The 18381-nt window shown below is 37.6% G+C and overlaps 2 protein-coding genes across 2 annotated transcripts; one reads left to right on the top strand and one right to left on the bottom strand.

Moving 5' to 3' along the window:
- The first annotated feature begins 279 nt into the window (after window positions 1-279).
- On the top strand, window positions 280-4594 carry LOC115950186. Its single transcript, XM_031067425.1, has 3 exons — window positions 280-687; window positions 3182-3589; window positions 3737-4594. The coding sequence occupies exons 1-3, from the start codon at window positions 280-282 to the stop codon at window positions 4592-4594; spliced, it is 1674 nt and encodes a 557-aa protein (XP_030923285.1).
- A 7989-nt stretch (window positions 4595-12583) lies between these two features.
- Window positions 12584-18012, bottom strand: LOC115993600 (abscisic acid 8'-hydroxylase 1-like). Its single transcript, XM_031117538.1, has 9 exons — window positions 17668-18012; window positions 16873-17197; window positions 16494-16643; window positions 16018-16269; window positions 15023-15109; window positions 14574-14652; window positions 13414-13520; window positions 13176-13294; window positions 12584-12910 (listed from the first exon to the last, which is right to left on the bottom strand). The coding sequence occupies exons 1-9, from the start codon at window positions 17910-17912 to the stop codon at window positions 12817-12819; spliced, it is 1458 nt and encodes a 485-aa protein (XP_030973398.1). The 5' UTR covers window positions 17913-18012; the 3' UTR covers window positions 12584-12816.
- Window positions 18013-18381: the final 369 nt, after the last annotated feature.

The following is an 18381-nucleotide window of genomic DNA, read 5'->3' as shown; positions in this document are numbered from 1 at the left end:
AGTCGTACATGAAACGCTTTACTTGGGAGACTCTGGAGGTAGACAAAACTGACGACAAGGTGCAATTGACGACCTTTAAAGTAGGATTGAAGTCCAGAGAGTTCGTGGTTTCACTCGTGAAGAATCCTCCTAGGACGATGGCAGAGATGCTCCTGAAGGCACAGAAGTACATGAATGTTGAAGATGCTTTAGCCGCCATATAGGACATGGAGAAGACAGGAGGACGATCGTAGAGGATGAAAAAGGGAGCGCCCAGATCATCAAACTAATGACCCTCGAATGGTAAAATTCACTCATTTAGTTATGCTTGTTGACAAAATTTTGGCGCAGATTAAAGATGAGCACTACCTCAAATGGCCAAGGCCATTACATTCATCACCCAACGTGCGTGATAAGACGAAGTATTGCCGTTTCCACATGGATCACGGCTATTACACAGAAGATTACAAAGACTTGAAGGAGCAGATAGAGGAGCTCATACAAAAAGGGAAATCGCAGAGATTTGTGAAAAAGGGGGAGCATAGTAGGTCTAGAGACGATGACAAGGACAAGCGTGAAGCATCACCAAGGGATGAGGACCGTACACCCCAACGTCCATTAAGCGTGATCGGGAAGATAAAAACGATCACAGGCGAACCATCCACAAGAGGGTCATTCAAGTCCTTCAAGAAGTCATATCAGAGGCAGGTGAACAACGTCCACAGGATGCCCCCAATGACATAGAGATGAACGGACAGGGATATGTTTTTCTCTGAAAAAGATGCCAGAGGGGTGAAGTAGCCTCATGATGACTCGTTGGTCATAATGTTAACAATAGAAGGGTTCAACACCCAGAGGATACTCGTGGATAATGGTAGCTCCATGGACATAATCTACCTCTCTGCTTTTCAATAGCGTCTATAGGATGCCCCCAATGACATAGAGACGAACGGACATGGATATGTTTTTCTCTAAAAAAGATGTCAGAAGGGTGAAGTAGCCTCATGATGACCCCTTGGTCATAATGTTAACAATAGAAGGGTTCAACATCCAGAGGATACTCGTGGATAATGGTAGCTCCATGGACATAATCTACCTCTTTGTTTTTCAGCAGCTGAAGCTAGATCCAGGAAGGCTGCACTCGTTCGACTCCCCCCTCTTCAGCTTCAGTGGAGACCGGGTGTATCCCAAAGGGATAATGACACCGACGGTCACAGTGGGGACTCATCCGAGGTAGCTAGCTCGTCAATTGGACTTCTTGGTGGTGGATTGTCCCTCATCTTACAACATGATTGTCGAAAGGCCCACACTCAACCGTTAAAGAGCAACCACGTTCACCTATTGTTTGAAGGTAAAGTTCCCAACAGAAAATAATGTGGGTAAGGTAAAAGGAGATCAAGTACTAGCCAGGAAATGTTACCAAGCCGTGCTAGCTGTAAAAGAGAACCATACATGGATGATCGAAAAGAATGAAGAAGATAAAGTGGAAGCCCTAGAGATAGTAGAGCTGGTCGAAGGAGAAACAGCAAAGACGACCAGAATAAGGACGACATTGAACCCTGAGATGAGGACAAGGCTTGTCTAGTTCCTTAAAGAGAACCTGGATGTATTTGCATGGAGTCACGAGGACATGCCAGATATATCCTCAAAGGTCATCCAACACTGACTAAGTGTGGACCTCGAGAAAAAGCCCGTCTAGCAGGCTTTATTCAAGAAGTTTACTATTCATATTGGCTCGCCAATGTCGTCCTAGTGAAGAAAGTGAATGGAAAATGGAGAATATGCGTGGACTTCACGGATCTGAAGAAAACTTGCCCAAAATACAGTTTCCCTCCACCAAGGATAGACCAGCTAGTAGATTCTACAGCAGGGCATAAGCTACTGACTTTCATGGATGCATTCTCAGGATATAACTAGATAAAAATGGCAAAGGAAGACTAATAGAAAACTGCTTTCATCACGAGCCAAGGGCTCTATTGCTATAAGGTAATGCCCTTCGGACTGAAATATACTGAAGCAACCTACTAAGGGTTAGTAAATAACATGTTCAGCAAGTAGATCAGGAGAAATATCTGTATATGTGGATGACATGCTCGTCAAGAGTAAAGAAGAGCTTGCTCATCTAGACAACCTTAAGGAAACATTTGCCACACTCAGATAGTACCAGATGAAGTTGAACCCCAGTAAATGTGCATTTGGAGTAGCCTCAGGGAAGTTCGTAGGGTTCATGGTATCCTAAAGGGGGATAGAAGTAAACCCAGAAAAAGTACGAGCCATACTCGACATGACATCGCCAAAGACCGTCAAAGAAGTCCAGAAGCTCGCAGGAAGGATAGTGGCACTTAACAAGTTCATCTCTAAAGCGACAGACAAATGTTTACCCTTCTTTAAAACGTTGAAGCAAGCCTTTGCTTAGACTGACGAATGTAAGGCAGCATTTCAAGCACTCAAATGTTACCTGAGCAATCCACCCCTCCTAAGTCCGTCCAAGGAAGGGGAAAACCTATATCTATATCTGGCAATATTAGCCACAGCTGTGAGCGCAGCCTTAATTCGAGAAAAGGACAGGAAACAGCTCCCAGTTTACTAAATCATCCAAGCTTTCTAGGGGGTAGAAGCTAAGTACCCAAGGATTGAAAAGATTGTGTTCACGTTAATAGTAGTTTTGTGTAAGCTACGACCCTATTTTCAAGCGAATCCCATCTTTGTAATGACGAACCAACCCATCAAGAAGTTCATGAATAAGCCTGAGGCAGTAAGGAGAATGGTCCAATGGGCAATTGAGCTTAGCCAGTTCAACATCGAGTACCACCCCAGGACAGCCATTAAGGCGTAGACTTTGGCTGACTTCATTGTCGAGTTCACTATTCCAAACGAGGACAGCTCCACCGACGAGACGGAACAGTGGATAATACAAACCGATGGTTCGTTAACCCGAAAGAAGGGGGGAGTAGGGGTTGTCATCACCATGCCAGACAGAGAAATGCTTAAATATGGAGTTCAGCTAAAATTCTTGGCCACCAATAATGAAGCCGAGTATGAAGGAATATTTTCGGAGCTAAGGCTTAGAAAAGCACTAGGAGCTAAAAACTTGCTCCTCCAGAGTGATTCCAAGTTGATAATAGGATAGTTAAAGGAGAAGTATAAAGTAAAGGAGAAAAGAATGCAAAAATACCTCAGGCTGATAAAACATTTGACATAGGAGTTTGATAAGGTGGAATTCGCACAGATCCCTAAGAGCCAAAACATGATAGCAGATGAAATTGCAAAGCTAGCATCGTTAGAGGAAGGATCAACGAGCATGGGCTCAGAGATGGAAATCCATAAATGTCCTAACATTGAAGAAATCTCTACATTTGCAATCCAGAGCACAGGAAGCTGGATGACCCTGATCATATCATTCCTCCAAGATGGACACCTTCCACAAGACGTCGAGAAGGCCAGGAAAGTCAAGAAGAGAGCAGCCAGATTCACGATCCTAAACGACATGCTGTACAAGAGAGGCTTTTCCATGCCCTACCTGAAGTGCGTAGACGAAGAGGAAGCCAAGTATATTCTAGAAGAGATTCATGAAAGAGTTTGCGGGGACCATGCAGGCCCCAGATCCTTGGTAAGTAAAGTTGTCAAAATATGTTACTTCTGGCCTACTATGCAGGTAGACGCAAGGGAGCTCATCAAGAAGTGCGACAAGTACCAGAGGTTTGGGAATGTCCAGCGCCTTCCAGCTGAAAGACTGACAACGATATCCTCCCCTTAGCCATTTGCACAATGGAGAATCGACATCGTCAGCCCATTGCCCCAAGGTAAAGGACAGGTGAAGTTCCTACTAGTTGCTATTGATTACTTCACAAAATGGGTTGAAGTGGAGACATTAGAAACTATCATTGAAGCAAGAATCCAGAACTTCGTATCGAAGAACATAATTTGCAAGTTCGGAATTACACGGACGATCATATTAGATAATGGGCGGCAGTTTGACAGCCAAGGCTTCAAGGATTTCTATTTAAGTATAGGGATCAAGAACCAATTCTCATCTCTAGGACATCCACAAGCAAACGGACAGACGAAAGTGACTAATCAGACACTACTCAAAATTATCAAAGCCAGGTTGGATGACGCAAAGGGGGCCTGGCCAGAAGAATTGCCTAATGTCTTGTGGGCTTATAGGACTATAGCAAGAACCTCAACAGGAGAAACCCCCTCCAAACTCACTTATGGCTCCGAGGCAATGATCCTGGTCGAGGTAGGAATAACCAGCATTAGACGAGAGATGTTCCACGAGGAGAGCAATGACGATCAGCTAAAGGTCAACCTGGACTACTTGGACAAGGTCAGAGATAGAGCTTCTAACAAGATGACGAAGTACCAGCAGAAGATGGCCGAATACTACAACAAGAGAGTGAAGCTCAAACGACTTGACATAGGGGACCTTGTCCTAAGCAAAGTCACCCTAGCAACCAAAGAGGCTGTCCAAGGGAAACTGGGCCCTACATGGGAAGGACCATATCGGGTCGTCCATTACTCTAAACAAGGTAGTTATCACCTGAAGACCATAGACGGACAGAGGCTCCCACGACCATGGAACATTGAGCACTTGAAGAAGTACCACAAATAGATGTAATGAACGATTGTATTCATTCTTGAAAGCAATAAAAGAACTATTCATCCAATGTATTAATGCAAGCAAACCCAGCAACTTAAAAGTCATAAAAAGAAAAATGGCTAAGTAACAAGATTCTACCTAAACAGATGTATGTTACTGACGAAACCAAAAATGACAAGATCTCTCAAACGGGTGTAAGTCAAACCTAAAAATGGCTAAGTAACAAGATTCCGCCTAGACGAATGTAAGTTACTGACGAAGCCAAAAATGATAAGATCCCTTAAACGGGTGTAAGTCAAACCTAAAATTGGCTAAGTAACAAGATTCTACCCAGACGGATGTAAGTTACTAACGAAGCCAAAAATGACAAGATCCCTTAAACGAGTGTAAGTCAAACCTAAAATTGGCTAAGTAACAAGATTCCGCCCAAACGGATGTAAGTTACTGACGAAGCCAAAATTGACGAGATGGCGTAAGTCAAACATAAAATTGGCTAAGTAAACTCAGCCTAGACAGAAGTGAGTTACCAACAAGACGAAATTACTTCAATGAGCACAAGTCTTAACTAAAATTTTAATTAAGTACCAACAATGCAAGCTACTGACAAAGGAGAAGCAAGGCAGACAGAGACAAGAATATAAACAAGTAAACACAGAATTACAAACGTAAGTAAAGGCCTTAAGACAACGGGCAACCAACATTATGTTATCATTATAAGTCCATAAACATTGGGTAAGATTGTTCTCATATTAGAATATTGTTCTCAAAATAGAATTAAAAAGCCCAAAATACTGGGCACCTAAAAAAAGAAGGAGAGATTACAAAGGAAAAATGACAGGTTCAAGCATTGGCAACAGCGTCACCACCAGTAAGAGCACTCTCAGGAGCATCACCCTTAGGAGCCAAGGACTGAGAGGCTTCGTCAGTTGCCATTTCTTTATCCACCCTTCTAGGTCCAAATTCTCTAAATCCACGCCGGTGGGGTGCTTGACGAAGTACCTTCTTAGGAGCTTAAAACCTTCAAAGTGCCAACTGAAGAGCATTGTGTTGTACTTGTCAGTCTACTAGAAAGCCTCAATGGCCTTAGTAGTAATAGTCTTGAGTTTCTCCTTGGTAGCTAGAAGTTGTTCGTCTTTTTCCAGAGTTAGCTGCCGCTCAGCTCTGAGGTCGTCGCTCAAGGTCTTGGCTTTTTCCTTAATGGTGTTAGCCTCATCCATAGTGACAATTAGGTCTTTCTTCAGTTTGGAGTTCTCTGCCTCCAGAGCCTCCATTTTGGACATTACAGACGCGACCTTGGCCTCTTGAGTGAAGTACTTCGAGGTGATGTGAAGACTCTCCCCTAGCACTTGAAACGAAAATTAGAGCCTTCAAGACTATAAAAATAAAATAAAATATAATAATAATAATAATAATAATAATAATAATAATAATAAAAGAGAGAGAAGAGAAAGAAGGAACTAAAGTTGCACAAGTATGTTACTTGAACGAGTTTGTGGACATGACGAGCCACAACCTCATTGGAAGGCACGCCCGAGAAAACCTTCAAGTCCTCAATAGTGACGACCTCATATGCCCTTTCCACCGCAAGTTCTTCATTGTCCCAAACACTAGACGAATGGGAATCAACCTTCTCCTTCCCTTTATCAATCAAGCATGGCCTCTCAGAGGCGAGGGTAGCGATCTCCTCAACTGAAGTGGCCGAAGAGGTTGTCCTCGTCGTCTCAATACCGAGGACAGCTGGAGCAATGGGAATAGCTGAAGTAACGGGGGTGCCCTTCCCTGTAACATGCACTATCCTCTTCCCGAGATTGGATTGTGGCTCATTCTTGTTCGATCTCATCTTTGCACACATTTCTTAATTAAATTTAGTCGTCATTCCTGCAAGAGGAAAACACTTGTAAAAAAAAAATTAAAAAAAAAAAAAAACAATATGCAAGAAAATTAACATGGAGGAGCTTAACACTTACTCTTTTTCTCCTCAATTTCAATATTGCGCAGGACGAAGGCAGACGAATCTGGACCAAGGCAATAAAAGGCAAGAGTCTGTGGGTCCACTAGATCATCAAAATCCTCAGTCATCTTCACGTAATCAATGGCCTTTTCAACATGCTCCTTGTACCTGCTTTTAAGCTTAGGCCGTCTCTTAACTGCACGAGATAAAGAACAGAAGTGTTAGTAACAATAAAGTGAACACAAAGAACAAAGATTAAGGGACTAAAAGAAATAATGACGCACCTAAGTTCAGGGTTCCCCACCGATGGAGCAACCTTGGGAGATCACCCTAAACTTCGTCAGAAGGAGTCTCTCAGTCGTCCCCGAACACAAAGAAGAACCGGGACTTCTAGTATCTAAATGACAAAGGCAAATCCTGGACGATCCTAGTCCTCCTCTCTCAAGGCACCAATTCGTAATACCCATACTCCTTAGATGACTTTAAGCAGTAAAGGTAAGCAAGGGGAAGGAACGATACAGTATTTCGTCAGGAGGCTGTTGAAGGCCTAGTATTGTCTTGAAGGTGTTGAGGCGGTCCAAGGGGTCCTTAAGTCCATCAAACTGCTCAAGCTAAGGCAGTCGAAATTTCGACGGCATAAGGCATTCCAAGACTACCGTGGTGAAGGGCAAATCTGTTGCCCTGACCATTCTATCCAAGCTTAGGTCTGTTTTCCCTCTAATGGCGTTCCTCAACTGCTCCATCTCCTTTCTCATCTCCAGGAGAAGATCTGAATTTGGTTCATCTAGAGTAGTCGATCCTCGACGATCACTCCTTCTATGCTTTCTCCCTCGTCCTCTTGATTGGCTCTAGACCGGTTCTCCTCCTATTTAAGCCGTAGCCTCATTTCCTGATTTTGTTTAGTGAGCTCTTCGACTTTAGCCGCAAGAGCTTGAACTTGCAGAGCTAATGCTGCAGAATCCTAATTGGACTCCATTTGAATGTAGGAGTTGATTGGAAACTACGCTTTCGAACCTAAGTACGAAAATGTCGTCCCCATAAACAGCACCAAACTAATGAAGTGCAAATCTTCAGTCTTCGTAGGTGCATCCAGATGGAGCTGAGTCCTTGTCCGTGTCTCTGTAGATATAGTGAGATGGCTTCCTCAAGTTGGTCACCGATGTGGTGCCTACCGCAACATCTCCGATGCCAAAGTCAGTATAATGAAGCCTTTAGAGAATAAGACAAAATATCAGAGTAACTATGAGTGCTTTTAGGTGTTTCTATGTACTTGGTTTGTCTTTGACCAAAGTGTATATATAGAACTTTATGGTTCCTAGCCGTTGGGGCCTTAACTATGGCTTTAGTTCCCTTTTTGTAACGCCTCAAGACTCATGAATATGGGTTTTGATGAGGCTCCAACGGTCTGCCAACTATTTCGTAACTGTTCAAGGTATTGAATGCTCCCTTTAATGGCTATCCTCCGTCCATCTGTGTCGTGCCTAGGTGGACGAGCATATTTGGTGAGATCGTCCAGGGAAGTTTAGCTCATTAGTCCCATCACTAACGATGTCAATAGAAAGTACAGTGAAAATAGAAAATATGATTGAAAAGAGAGAGTACAAACTACAGAGTAGTTATATGAGTGATGAGTAGAGTATATCATTTTAGGTTAGAACTTGCGTCCAAGTGTGCAGATGTACACGAGTGACTTTCAGGTGTAACCAAAAACTACAAGAATCTTAACATTTTTTGTAATTGATTTTAATAAAGTGATATCTCTTCCTCGCTCTCTTTCTTGGTGTGTGAAAACTGATAACATACACTTGGAACCACTTGTCACACGTGCCTAATTTTGGTAATAGACATGTGTGAAGGATTCCAGTACCCTAAATTGTAAGTGTCTCTTGCTAAGAAAAAACAAGTCATGGAGTGTAGACACCCCATTTCATACCCATAATTTAACCTTGGAAGAGGGCAAAATGGTCATTTTATGTACTCCAAAAATCATTGTTGCGTTTAGTCACTAACTCATTCATTACATGACATGAAAATGATCTTGAGATTTCAATGATCACAATGATACGTTTGGTTACCAAATTAGATGGTCAAATCGAAATATATCACAAGATTAAATTTTAATGTTTTGTATGCATTCATTTGGGTGAAACTTATCACGTGTGATTAATTGAAATTTGATTGGTTGTTAATGAAAATTAATTAAAATAATTTTTGTGATTGGTCAAGTATTTTTCTTAAGATGTGATTTGTTGCATGAGAATAAAACAAGTAAATTGATAAACATTAAATTTGGATAGATTATTAGGTTTTTGTAGTAATTATCCTAAATATAATTATTTTAAAATCCTAATTATTATTTTGGAATGAAGTTTATTATGAAAATAACTCTTGAACAAGTCCAAGTACATTTTCAAACTCAGGAAAATGCTGAAAATAGTCCAAAATGTGCAAAAATCTGAAATTGGACGAATCTGCCGGAATGCCAAATCGGCATTTCAAAAGTGCTGATCGAAACTTCAATAGTGCCAATTGACACATTCCTAAGATATTCCTCAATTTGTTTTATTTGACTTAAAACTCATCCAAATCCTTTTTTTTTTTTTTAATGATAACCCTATTTTGTGTCAACTAACTTCTAAGTTAGATCTAACTTATTTTCTAATCTATTTACACCTCTATAAATAAAGGGAAATACTCATCATTCAGCACCCTGACCCCTTTAATGTTAGAGACTTTTGAAACTCTAATGTTATTCTGATCTTCACTAGATTAGAATTTCTGTAGAAATTTCCCTTCAATCCTAGTTTTCGTAACAATAAGGATATCAGGACTATTTGCGTTAACCATGTTAGTAATTGATTGCTGGAAGTTTGGGCTAAGAGCCCCTCTACAATTCCACACCATGATACTCATTATTAAACAATGGATAGGGAACGAACAAAAATCAATATGGATTCATCTTCCCCTGTTCTATCAACTCCAGCCTTGTTCTCCTCAAGAATGGGCGATTGGCTTCCTTGCCAGGCACTAGAGTCAATATATTCTCTAGGACTTGCATCCCTCTCTTGTATGACCTGACCAATAGGCTCATACATTTTACTTGGTGAAAAAGTTCCTAGATACTTCCTACCATGTGCGTGGGTATGCAATCAAGGCTTATGTTGCAGATGCATATTCATGCTTTACTGGGTGCATGATCTACCACGTGTGTGATTGCCCTTATCCATGTCAATTAGTAACATCGGTTTCCCCATGTATATGACACGCATTATGTGTTCAGTAATTTGGTGAGCCTCGGCGTATCTTAGTCTGAGCATATTGATGCATGCCGTATATATAGACATGAAACCCTGTCGGTGCATAGTGTCACACCTTAATGCCAAATTCTACTAGATTTTTGCCATGAAAATATGACATCTTCTTGCTATATTCTCACCACAAAAACTTGGTGAGGATAATGTTATGCGTGCCATAATGCACCTCACCGAAAATATTGCTAGATTTCTACCACAAAAATAAGACGAAGTACTACTAGATTTTCATCGTGGAAATTTGGTGACAATTCCAATGTGCTAGCAAAGCATCGGTAAAGGCCACACACCTTTCCCAAATCAAACCTGAAAGTCCAAATTCTTTAAAGCCCCAAAAGCTAATGTCAATAGCTTGTTTTTATTGCCAATGATGAAAAATTAAGATTTTATCAAAACAAATGACTATCTCATGACAGGTGCTGTAGGGTGCCTAACACCTTCCTCACATGTAACCAGACTTTCAAATCCATTTAGATCAGGCAAAAACTGACTTTTTCTTAACCTAAGATTGGTAATATAATCAACATAGAGTTAGGTGACTAATCACACCTTAGAAAAACCCAATGATTGGTGGTGACTTCTAAACCTTAATTAAAAAAAAAAAAAACTCATTAGTCATAATTCACCCCCAAGAGCATGCATCATTCTCAAAAAGAGGGAAGAGAAGGGGAACAAGGATGCTGCATAAGCACCCTGTCGCCCATTTCTACGAGCCCTATCGACAGGTATGGAGAGCACGTGTAGCCGTCCGGGGTGGTCAAAGACCACGAGGCATCGACAGTATGCGTACGCATGCATACTTGCCCAGAAACTCAGTGTTAAAGCAACAATAAAACAACAATCTAACAAAGTCTAGCATGCTTCTAATACAAAAATTATAAAATCCTAACTAAAGCATAGATAACAAAGCAGTAAATAACTCAAAAACAAACAAGAATGAAGGAGACAAGGTAATTAGACCCTTACCTTCCATTTCATTAACATTCAGTTACGGCAAAATTTATGTTTGGTTTTTGTTTTGGTAGTTGCTTTAGCATTCAAGCAGTCTAGTTTATATACTTCCAACTCGTCAGTGCTTCAATATTTTTTTTTCTTTGAACTGTTCTATGCTCCAATATTATGGCAGCAGTAAACTACAATAAACATGGACTATAGTGACAAAACTTTTTGTCAGAATATGTCCTTATTTTGTCATCGAAAACATATGGTGATGAAACAACATTCGTCACATAATCTCAGTCATTGAATGCCCTGGTAACAAAAATTTTCATCACTAATAGGTGTAAATGTTTTTAATAAAAAAATAATAAGTGAGGAAATTTTTTCATCACCTAATATTTTTGTCACTAAACATTATATTTAGAGAAATAAATCATCACCAATGATTTTTAATTTATAATTTTTTTTATTTGACCATATTAGGTGATGAAATATTTCGTCACTAATTTTTTTTTTTAATTTTTAAAATTTCAATAAATTAGGCGACGAATTGAAGCAATTTTTTTGGGCGTGTCGTCAAAACCTCGCTAATTATCAATATAAAGGATAAAGTAACAAGTACATTGTCATCATATTAGATTGCATACTTCCATTCAATCAGGTTAAAACTAATTTTTATTTTAAAATTTTATATTCGTTTAATCTCTGTAGTTTCTTGTAGTTTCATGATATCCATATACTTGCAGTCTAATAGAAATCCCAATTAATATCTTATGCAACACTCCTCTCATGCATGCATGTAAGAGTGAATTGTAATAGTATATGGTAGATTATCCCATATGTATCGAAAATTTAAGCATATGTCTGGAGTTTGACACCCGTATGCTTCTGAGGCAGTACTCAAGGGACCTATATAACTGTGTGATGCTTGGTACACAAGAACATATAGGGTGTGTTTGGATATAACTTATTTTGCTGAAACTAAAAACTGAAAACTGAAAACACTGTAGCAAAATAATTTTTAAATGTGTAAATAGTACCGTGGGACCCATTTTTAATGAAAAAATTGATAAAAAATGAAATTTGTGGGTCCGTGAACAGTGCACGGATGCACTGTTCACATAAAACTGGTCAAATGTTGTGGCTACTGTTCATGTACAGTACATGAACAGTAGCCGCTTGTGAGGGGGAAAATGCGTGAAAAAAAAAAGAAAAAAAAAAGGAGAAAACGTAGAAACTGAAACGCAACACAGCAAACGCCAACCCAAACATACACATAGTGTGTGGGCCATGCATTGCATGGATTATCATCTAGTGTACCAATATAGTGTGTGTTTGGGTTGGCGTTTGCTGCGTTGTGTTTCAGTTTCTACGTTTTCTCCTTTTTTTTTTTTTTTTTTTTTTTTTTTTTTTTCTCACGCGTTTTCCCCCCACAAGCGGCTACTGTTCATGTACTGTACATGAACAGTAGCCGCAACATTTGACCAGTTTTACGTGAACAGTGCATCCGTGCACTGTTCACGGACCCACAAATTTCATTTTTTATCAATTTTTTCATTAAAAATGGGTCCCACGGTACTATTCACACATTTAAAAATTATTTTGCTACAGTGTTTTCAATTTTCAGTTTCAGCAAAATAAGTTCTATCCAAACATACCTTATGTTTTCATTTGGAAACCATTTGCTGGAAATTGATTATCTATGTGACTCAACATGTAATCTCCCATTAATATAGCTTAACCCTTAAAATTTTGCAATAACTAAACCAAGTATATCCTGCTTATATATATATATATATATTTGGATGAAGTATATCCTGCTTATATTATGCTTAAAAGCAAACGCTGTCAAATAGTAGGATTCAAGATGAAATCTATTCTATGTTATGAAGTTCATCTTATAAAAACAAAAAAACAATACTAGAAGCTTCACTTCTTCTAAACAAGGTTGCAAGCATGCATGCAACTTATAAATTCTCAAACTTTGGCATAGAGAATGAATTCTCTGCACTCATCTTTGCTTACTTCCCACCTCATATGGGCTTCAAAGTTATTGGACAGCCGTTTCTCAGTCTAGGAATATGTGCCTTCTTTTCTAGGCAAACATCAAGATCATCAACTGTCCACCTACACAATAAACGGGGAGTGTTATTATTGGGGTAATAATCATTTCACAGTGTGTGTATGCACACACTGTGCCACATGGGCTGAAATTAAACACAAATTTAGTTGAAATTATGAAATCGTGTTTTCACAATTTTCAAACCACAATTTCACAATTTGTGTATGGTAGCGTGTGATAAGTTGTGTGACAAGATTTACCAGTTGTTATGTTATGTAGAAGAAATTAGAAAGCATGATGGAATATAGTTACAGTGAAAAAATAACTCACTTGTATCCACTAGTCAGTCGGTGTAAAAAGACCAACATCGTCACTTTTGCCATATTCATTCCTAAGCATGTCCTGGGTCCTGATCCAAAAGCTATGAAACTATATGGCTTTTGCATTTCCTGGCCGGAGGACAAATGCAGATACGTTACTTTATGTCTTAGGCCTAAAAACCATTACTGTAACACATACCAAAACAACAAATATGGGAACATCAAGATCTGGCCAGAGAGCTAATTACATCAAATCTTGAAGGATCGAATTGCCTAGGGTCCTTGTACAGATCTGGGTCATAGTGTATACAAGTTGCATCAATGTTTACATGCCATCCTTTCTTTATCTCAAAACCTGCCATACAAATGCATAAATGAACAAATGGCATTTTTGTCGAGGAGAAAAACAGCTTTCATGAGTGATTATCAAAAAAAAAAAAAAAAAAAAAAACCAGCTTTCATGAGGGAGAATTGATAGTCACAACTTACAAAAGGACCCACGATGAGTGTTCTTTTTAATAATATTCTATCCTTTGTTATATAACTAGCTAGTTTCTTGTTTACATATCTATGTTTTAAATTTATATATTTTTTTAAATCACTCTAAAATTAAAAAATAATAGTTAATAATTTTTTTATTTAGGATTATAAATGTAAAAAAAAAAAAAAAAAAAAATCATATTATATTATGGCATTTGTAATGCAACTTATCAATTTATAGACACATCCATTTAGTTATAATAATGCTATATATTTACAAATTAAAAGTCGTGTTCATATAATTTTCACAACTCTTTCTTCCCCATTTATTTATTTTTTCTTAAAACAATAAACAGATATCCATAAGTGTAGGACCCGGAGTTCTTAAAAATTTGTAAATGAAATAGTATGAAAATTATATTTATATTTATGTACGTTGCGGTGGATTGCTACTTAGTGAGTTAAATAAATTAATACAATTTTTATTAATTTCATATTTGTATGATATATACATAGATTTTCTTTATATTTTATATAGAGTTTTTTTTTTTTTGAGAATCAATTTTATATAGTGTTAATCAGCTTCTAACTTTCCTTCTCCCCCCCCCCCCCCCCCTTTTTTTTTTTTTCAAAAAATCAGCTTCTAACTTTTATTGTTGTTGTCAGTAGAGCATGAATTCTCAAGATAGATTATTATTTGATAAATTCCTAACTTCAAAAAATTTTCATGATTATCACTATATAATCTTGGCCCCTTCTTCCTCCAATAAATAAATAAAATCTTGGCCCTTAAAACATTTTTCTGGCTGCATTCATGCCACCGCCTCAAGACCCTTTTACTATAGTTTACATGGAGAGAGAAAGATAAGTGGTAATTAGCAATTTCTTCTTTCCTTTCAACATAATTAAAACAATAAGAGAATCTTGCCTTCTATTTTGCAGTCATTTAGTGCTACACGGGGGAACCACAACAAGACGTTCGACATTCTTAATGTTTCTTTGACAACCTGGAAATGAATGAAGCTAGTAAGATGTCAAGAGCATTATATACACAAAACTTGAATTTCTATATTAAATTGTAAATAACACTTGATTAAAATGAAAGTTGATGTACATATTAAGAATAAAGAAATTACGTACTTTGACGGTTGGATTTTCAAAATAATAATCCTATAAAAAGTTATGGAGTGGTATAACTCGATCCTATATATATATATATATATATTCTTTAAATACAAATTGAAAGATCAAAACATGGGACAATTGATAATTTAACAAAACATAGCATATATACACTTATATTCATGGAATAATCTAAAGTTGTATAGCTTGCAGGATATTTCATCAACATAGACAGTTCACATTAGATCTCTTAACCTTTGAACCATAGGACATGCTGTTAAGATCTTCAAGAGCAAGTGAAGCTCCTTCAGGTTTGCTTCTGGTGATTGACAATTGTTCTTCCTATAAGTTAACAAGAATATTAGTCCAAAAATGAATAAAAAGACCGTATTCAGTGCACAAAACTTCCACTTTTGCAAGTTTTAAGAAATGTCAGACCTTAGTGCCATGACAAATGCCTTCTACCAAAAGGGAATATTAGTAATCTTCCAAAAGTGAATATTGGTATTAAAAAAAAAAAAAAGTGATAATGAGCAGCCTACCGTGATATTCTGATATGAAAGAAATTCCCACGTTAATGGCAGGTCTGATAAGAAAATCTGGTCATTTGATATGTCTCTACCAATGGCATCTTTGGAAGTATCTTAGAATAAGCAGTGAGTATCCCTGCCCTTTCTACCTAGGAAAATTATTGTTTTATACTCCCAGATGTACACTACTTCTCACAATGTCCACATTTCCCATAACTAGATATGTCCACATTTTTAATGGATGTGCACACTTTACACATGTAAGCAGTGTGACTGTGAACACTTTTGGATTTCAAACAATCAAAGCCCTTCTACGAATTCTTTCACCTTTAAAAAAGAAGTAGAAGGCTGGGGGTTTACATCCTTCCATATTGGAATTATGTCTAATTAAATGATGCGTTTGCTATATCAGATACCAAATATGTAAAGTAGATCAATTATTTCAGCATCTTGTTTCAACTTTCAACTTCCCCCTTTTAACTTTTTTCAAGGAGGAAACTTTCAAATAGTAGGTACCTAGTACATACTTTGATTAGGATTTTTTTTTTTTTTTGAATAAAGATGGCAATACTTTTTGTATAGGAATTATACTAAAAAGAAAGATGGTTGAAGTTATTGGAAAACTGAAAGAACTTATTCTGGCTTGAGAAATCTTTAAAAGACACCATTAAGTCTAGGTTCTATTGAACACATTGATTTAAAAATATGAATGATACTCACCCTAAGTTTGTCCTGTGCTTCTCTGTTCTCATCAAGAAACTTGACACTCCACATCATTGCAGCTGCAGTAGTGGTCTGTCCTGCAACTATCAATGTCAATAGGTTATCCATAATCTCTGAGTCATCAAGCTTTTCAGAAGAAGGATATGAGTCTCTCTGTAACATGGACTGTAGGAAGTCTTCTGGAGACTCCTTTCCACTCCTTCGTCTACTAATTATCTCTCTAAAGGTTTCCATGAGCCTTTCACGTGCCTGCTTTGACAAATTCTGTTAGTATCAGAAAATTTAAAGTTGAAGATTAAGAAGTATCGTTGGTTCACTATTACAAGGTGCTCATTTTGGAGTGTTTTTATTTTTTATAATTTTATTTATTTATTTATTTTTAATGGTTTTAATGATTTTGTTTGCAATAGCATTCCAAGAGGATACTTAATAATCCTGGTTCTTGTGTATCTCTCTAGGGTTGTCCATCTTACCTTGATGCCTTTGTAATATCTGGTGCCTGGAATCATGAAGGGAATGGATAACATGGCATTGGAAACAGAGGTACAGTCTCTTTCGATATCTCGTAACAGGGATTCCTCTGTTATGCTCATTAGCATGTTGCACATTGCATCAAATGTTAACTGTACATTAGACATTGTCAAAAGGTTAGACACTGTACAATTACTTCTAAGTTGTAACCGCTATTTTATTTGGCAGGCTAGATTTCCTATAATCATTCATGACTGAATGCAACTTAGTTTCTTTTCTTGATTTTCATGTCAGTTTACATACTTTAGCTTAATTAGCATATTTTTAGTGTTATATAACAACAAAAACTCACCAATTCAAGTTTAACAATTGTGTTCTTACCTTCATACTGAACTCAAGCACCACAAAGCTTTTCCCACCTTCTTCTAAGTTCTTCAGCCTTTCGCATAGCATTTTGTCGAATTTCTTGACAAACTTAGACAAAGAGTTCATGGAGAAAGGATCAGATAGAAGACCCCTAATCCTTTTGTGACTTTCATGTGGCACACAAAGCAAGCTCTTTCTTCCAACCGCATCTGCCATTGATTTCACATACCCCTTGTTGAAGTGTACAAAATCGTTAGCAAATACCATTCTTGCACCCTCTGGATTTGGAACAAACACATGGATCTTGCCGAACATCCTTGTCTTGAACCACTTCCCGTACCTACATTACCACAACAATCATTTTAATAAGGGATATAGCAATCTACAAAGGCCATTTGAATGAGGGCTAGAAGTACATAGAGGACCAAGAAACATATAGAGCTTAATCTTGATCTATAACATATTAATATCTGCCACAAACTTTAATTTGATTATTATCTATTAATATTGTTTACCCTGATCAATTCATTTTCACTCAGAACTTTGAAACTTTAATGAGGTTGAATCTTATCAAGTAATATCAAAGATTGATTCTGCCAGTTTTTTTTTTAAATGAATTTATAGACTCAAACATCCTCGATTATGGTGTACTAGCATCCCAAAGGTCAACCATAATTGAAGTAGAAATATTCAACAACCAAAAAAAAAATCTCATTATTAATGAGAAGGAAATATTTGGAGGATTGATTCTCTTCATATACTATGTCTATGTTGAATCAATATTGATAAACATGGAAGAGAATCACTGACCATAGTCGTCGGAGTCTAACAAAATCGTAGCATCCTTTTGTACTATTAGTGGCTGAAAGAAAAGAAATGGTTTCACCAAGATAAGGCAACCCCAGCCGGCCAGGGATGTCATTTTTTCCACTTGTGACTCTTCTCCAAGCTTTTGACACTAGAAAAATAAATACTACAGAAAACACTGCAACAAAATTAATGTCATAGTGGTTCGGTGCTAGAGAAAGTAGCATTTTCTTGGACAAATTGAACATCGGTGGTTTTTTCTCCCCCTTCTTCTTGAAAGCAATCTACTAATTGAAGAAAGAGAAGATCCTAAACTTGTGAATTATATATGGTTATAAGAGGTGGTGCATGTTTTTTTTTTTTTTTTTTTTTTATAGTAACGAAATACATAACATTTGAATGAGACAGGATGCTCTATCTAGACATTACACTATAAAATTGTGGAGCATCTTAGGAGGGATGCTTGACACAAAGTTTCGAAGATTCATGCTGGTAAAAGACAATTTTAATGCCACGTTATCCACTATAGACCATTGTTTTAAAGGGGAATTAAGTACGAGTTCAAATTATATTATTTCTGCGAATAAACTAGTGGATTAAGATTACATTTCATTTGTTTTATATGTTTGACGACAAGGAGGTGAAGATGATGCTTTAGTGATGCTGAGATAGTGAAATGCATGCTTTAGGTGCTAGAAAGCTCCAATACATAAAATT

Source organism: Quercus lobata, chromosome 6 (assembly GCF_001633185.2).
Source record: "Quercus lobata isolate SW786 chromosome 6, ValleyOak3.0 Primary Assembly, whole genome shotgun sequence".
In the NCBI taxonomy this organism is placed as follows: domain Eukaryota; kingdom Viridiplantae; phylum Streptophyta; class Magnoliopsida; order Fagales; family Fagaceae; genus Quercus; species Quercus lobata.
Note: the sequence above shows the minus strand (reverse complement) of the source record. Positions and strands in the feature narration are given on the sequence as shown.

Coding starts and splice junctions, on each gene's coding strand:
- LOC115950186 (XM_031067425.1), top strand. CDS start 280: ATGGTAAAATTCACTCATTTAGTTATGCTTGTTGACAAAATTTTGGCG. Junction 688..3,181: donor AGAAGTCATATCAGAGGCAG/GTGAACAACGTC, acceptor CATTTGACATAG/GAGTTTGATAAGGTGGAATT. Junction 3,590..3,736: donor ATGCAGGCCCCAGATCCTTG/GTAAGTAAAGTT, acceptor TCCTCCCCTTAG/CCATTTGCACAATGGAGAAT.
- LOC115993600 (XM_031117538.1), bottom strand. CDS start 17,912: ATGTTCAATTTGTCCAAGAAAATGCTACTTTCTCTAGCACCGAACCAC. Junction 16,644..16,872: donor TGCTTGAGTTCAGTATGAAG/GTAAGAACACAA, acceptor TCTAATGTACAG/TTAACATTTGATGCAATGTG. Junction 12,911..13,175: donor CGACTGACTAGTGGATACAA/GTGAGTTATTTT, acceptor TTTATTGTGTAG/GTGGACAGTTGATGATCTTG.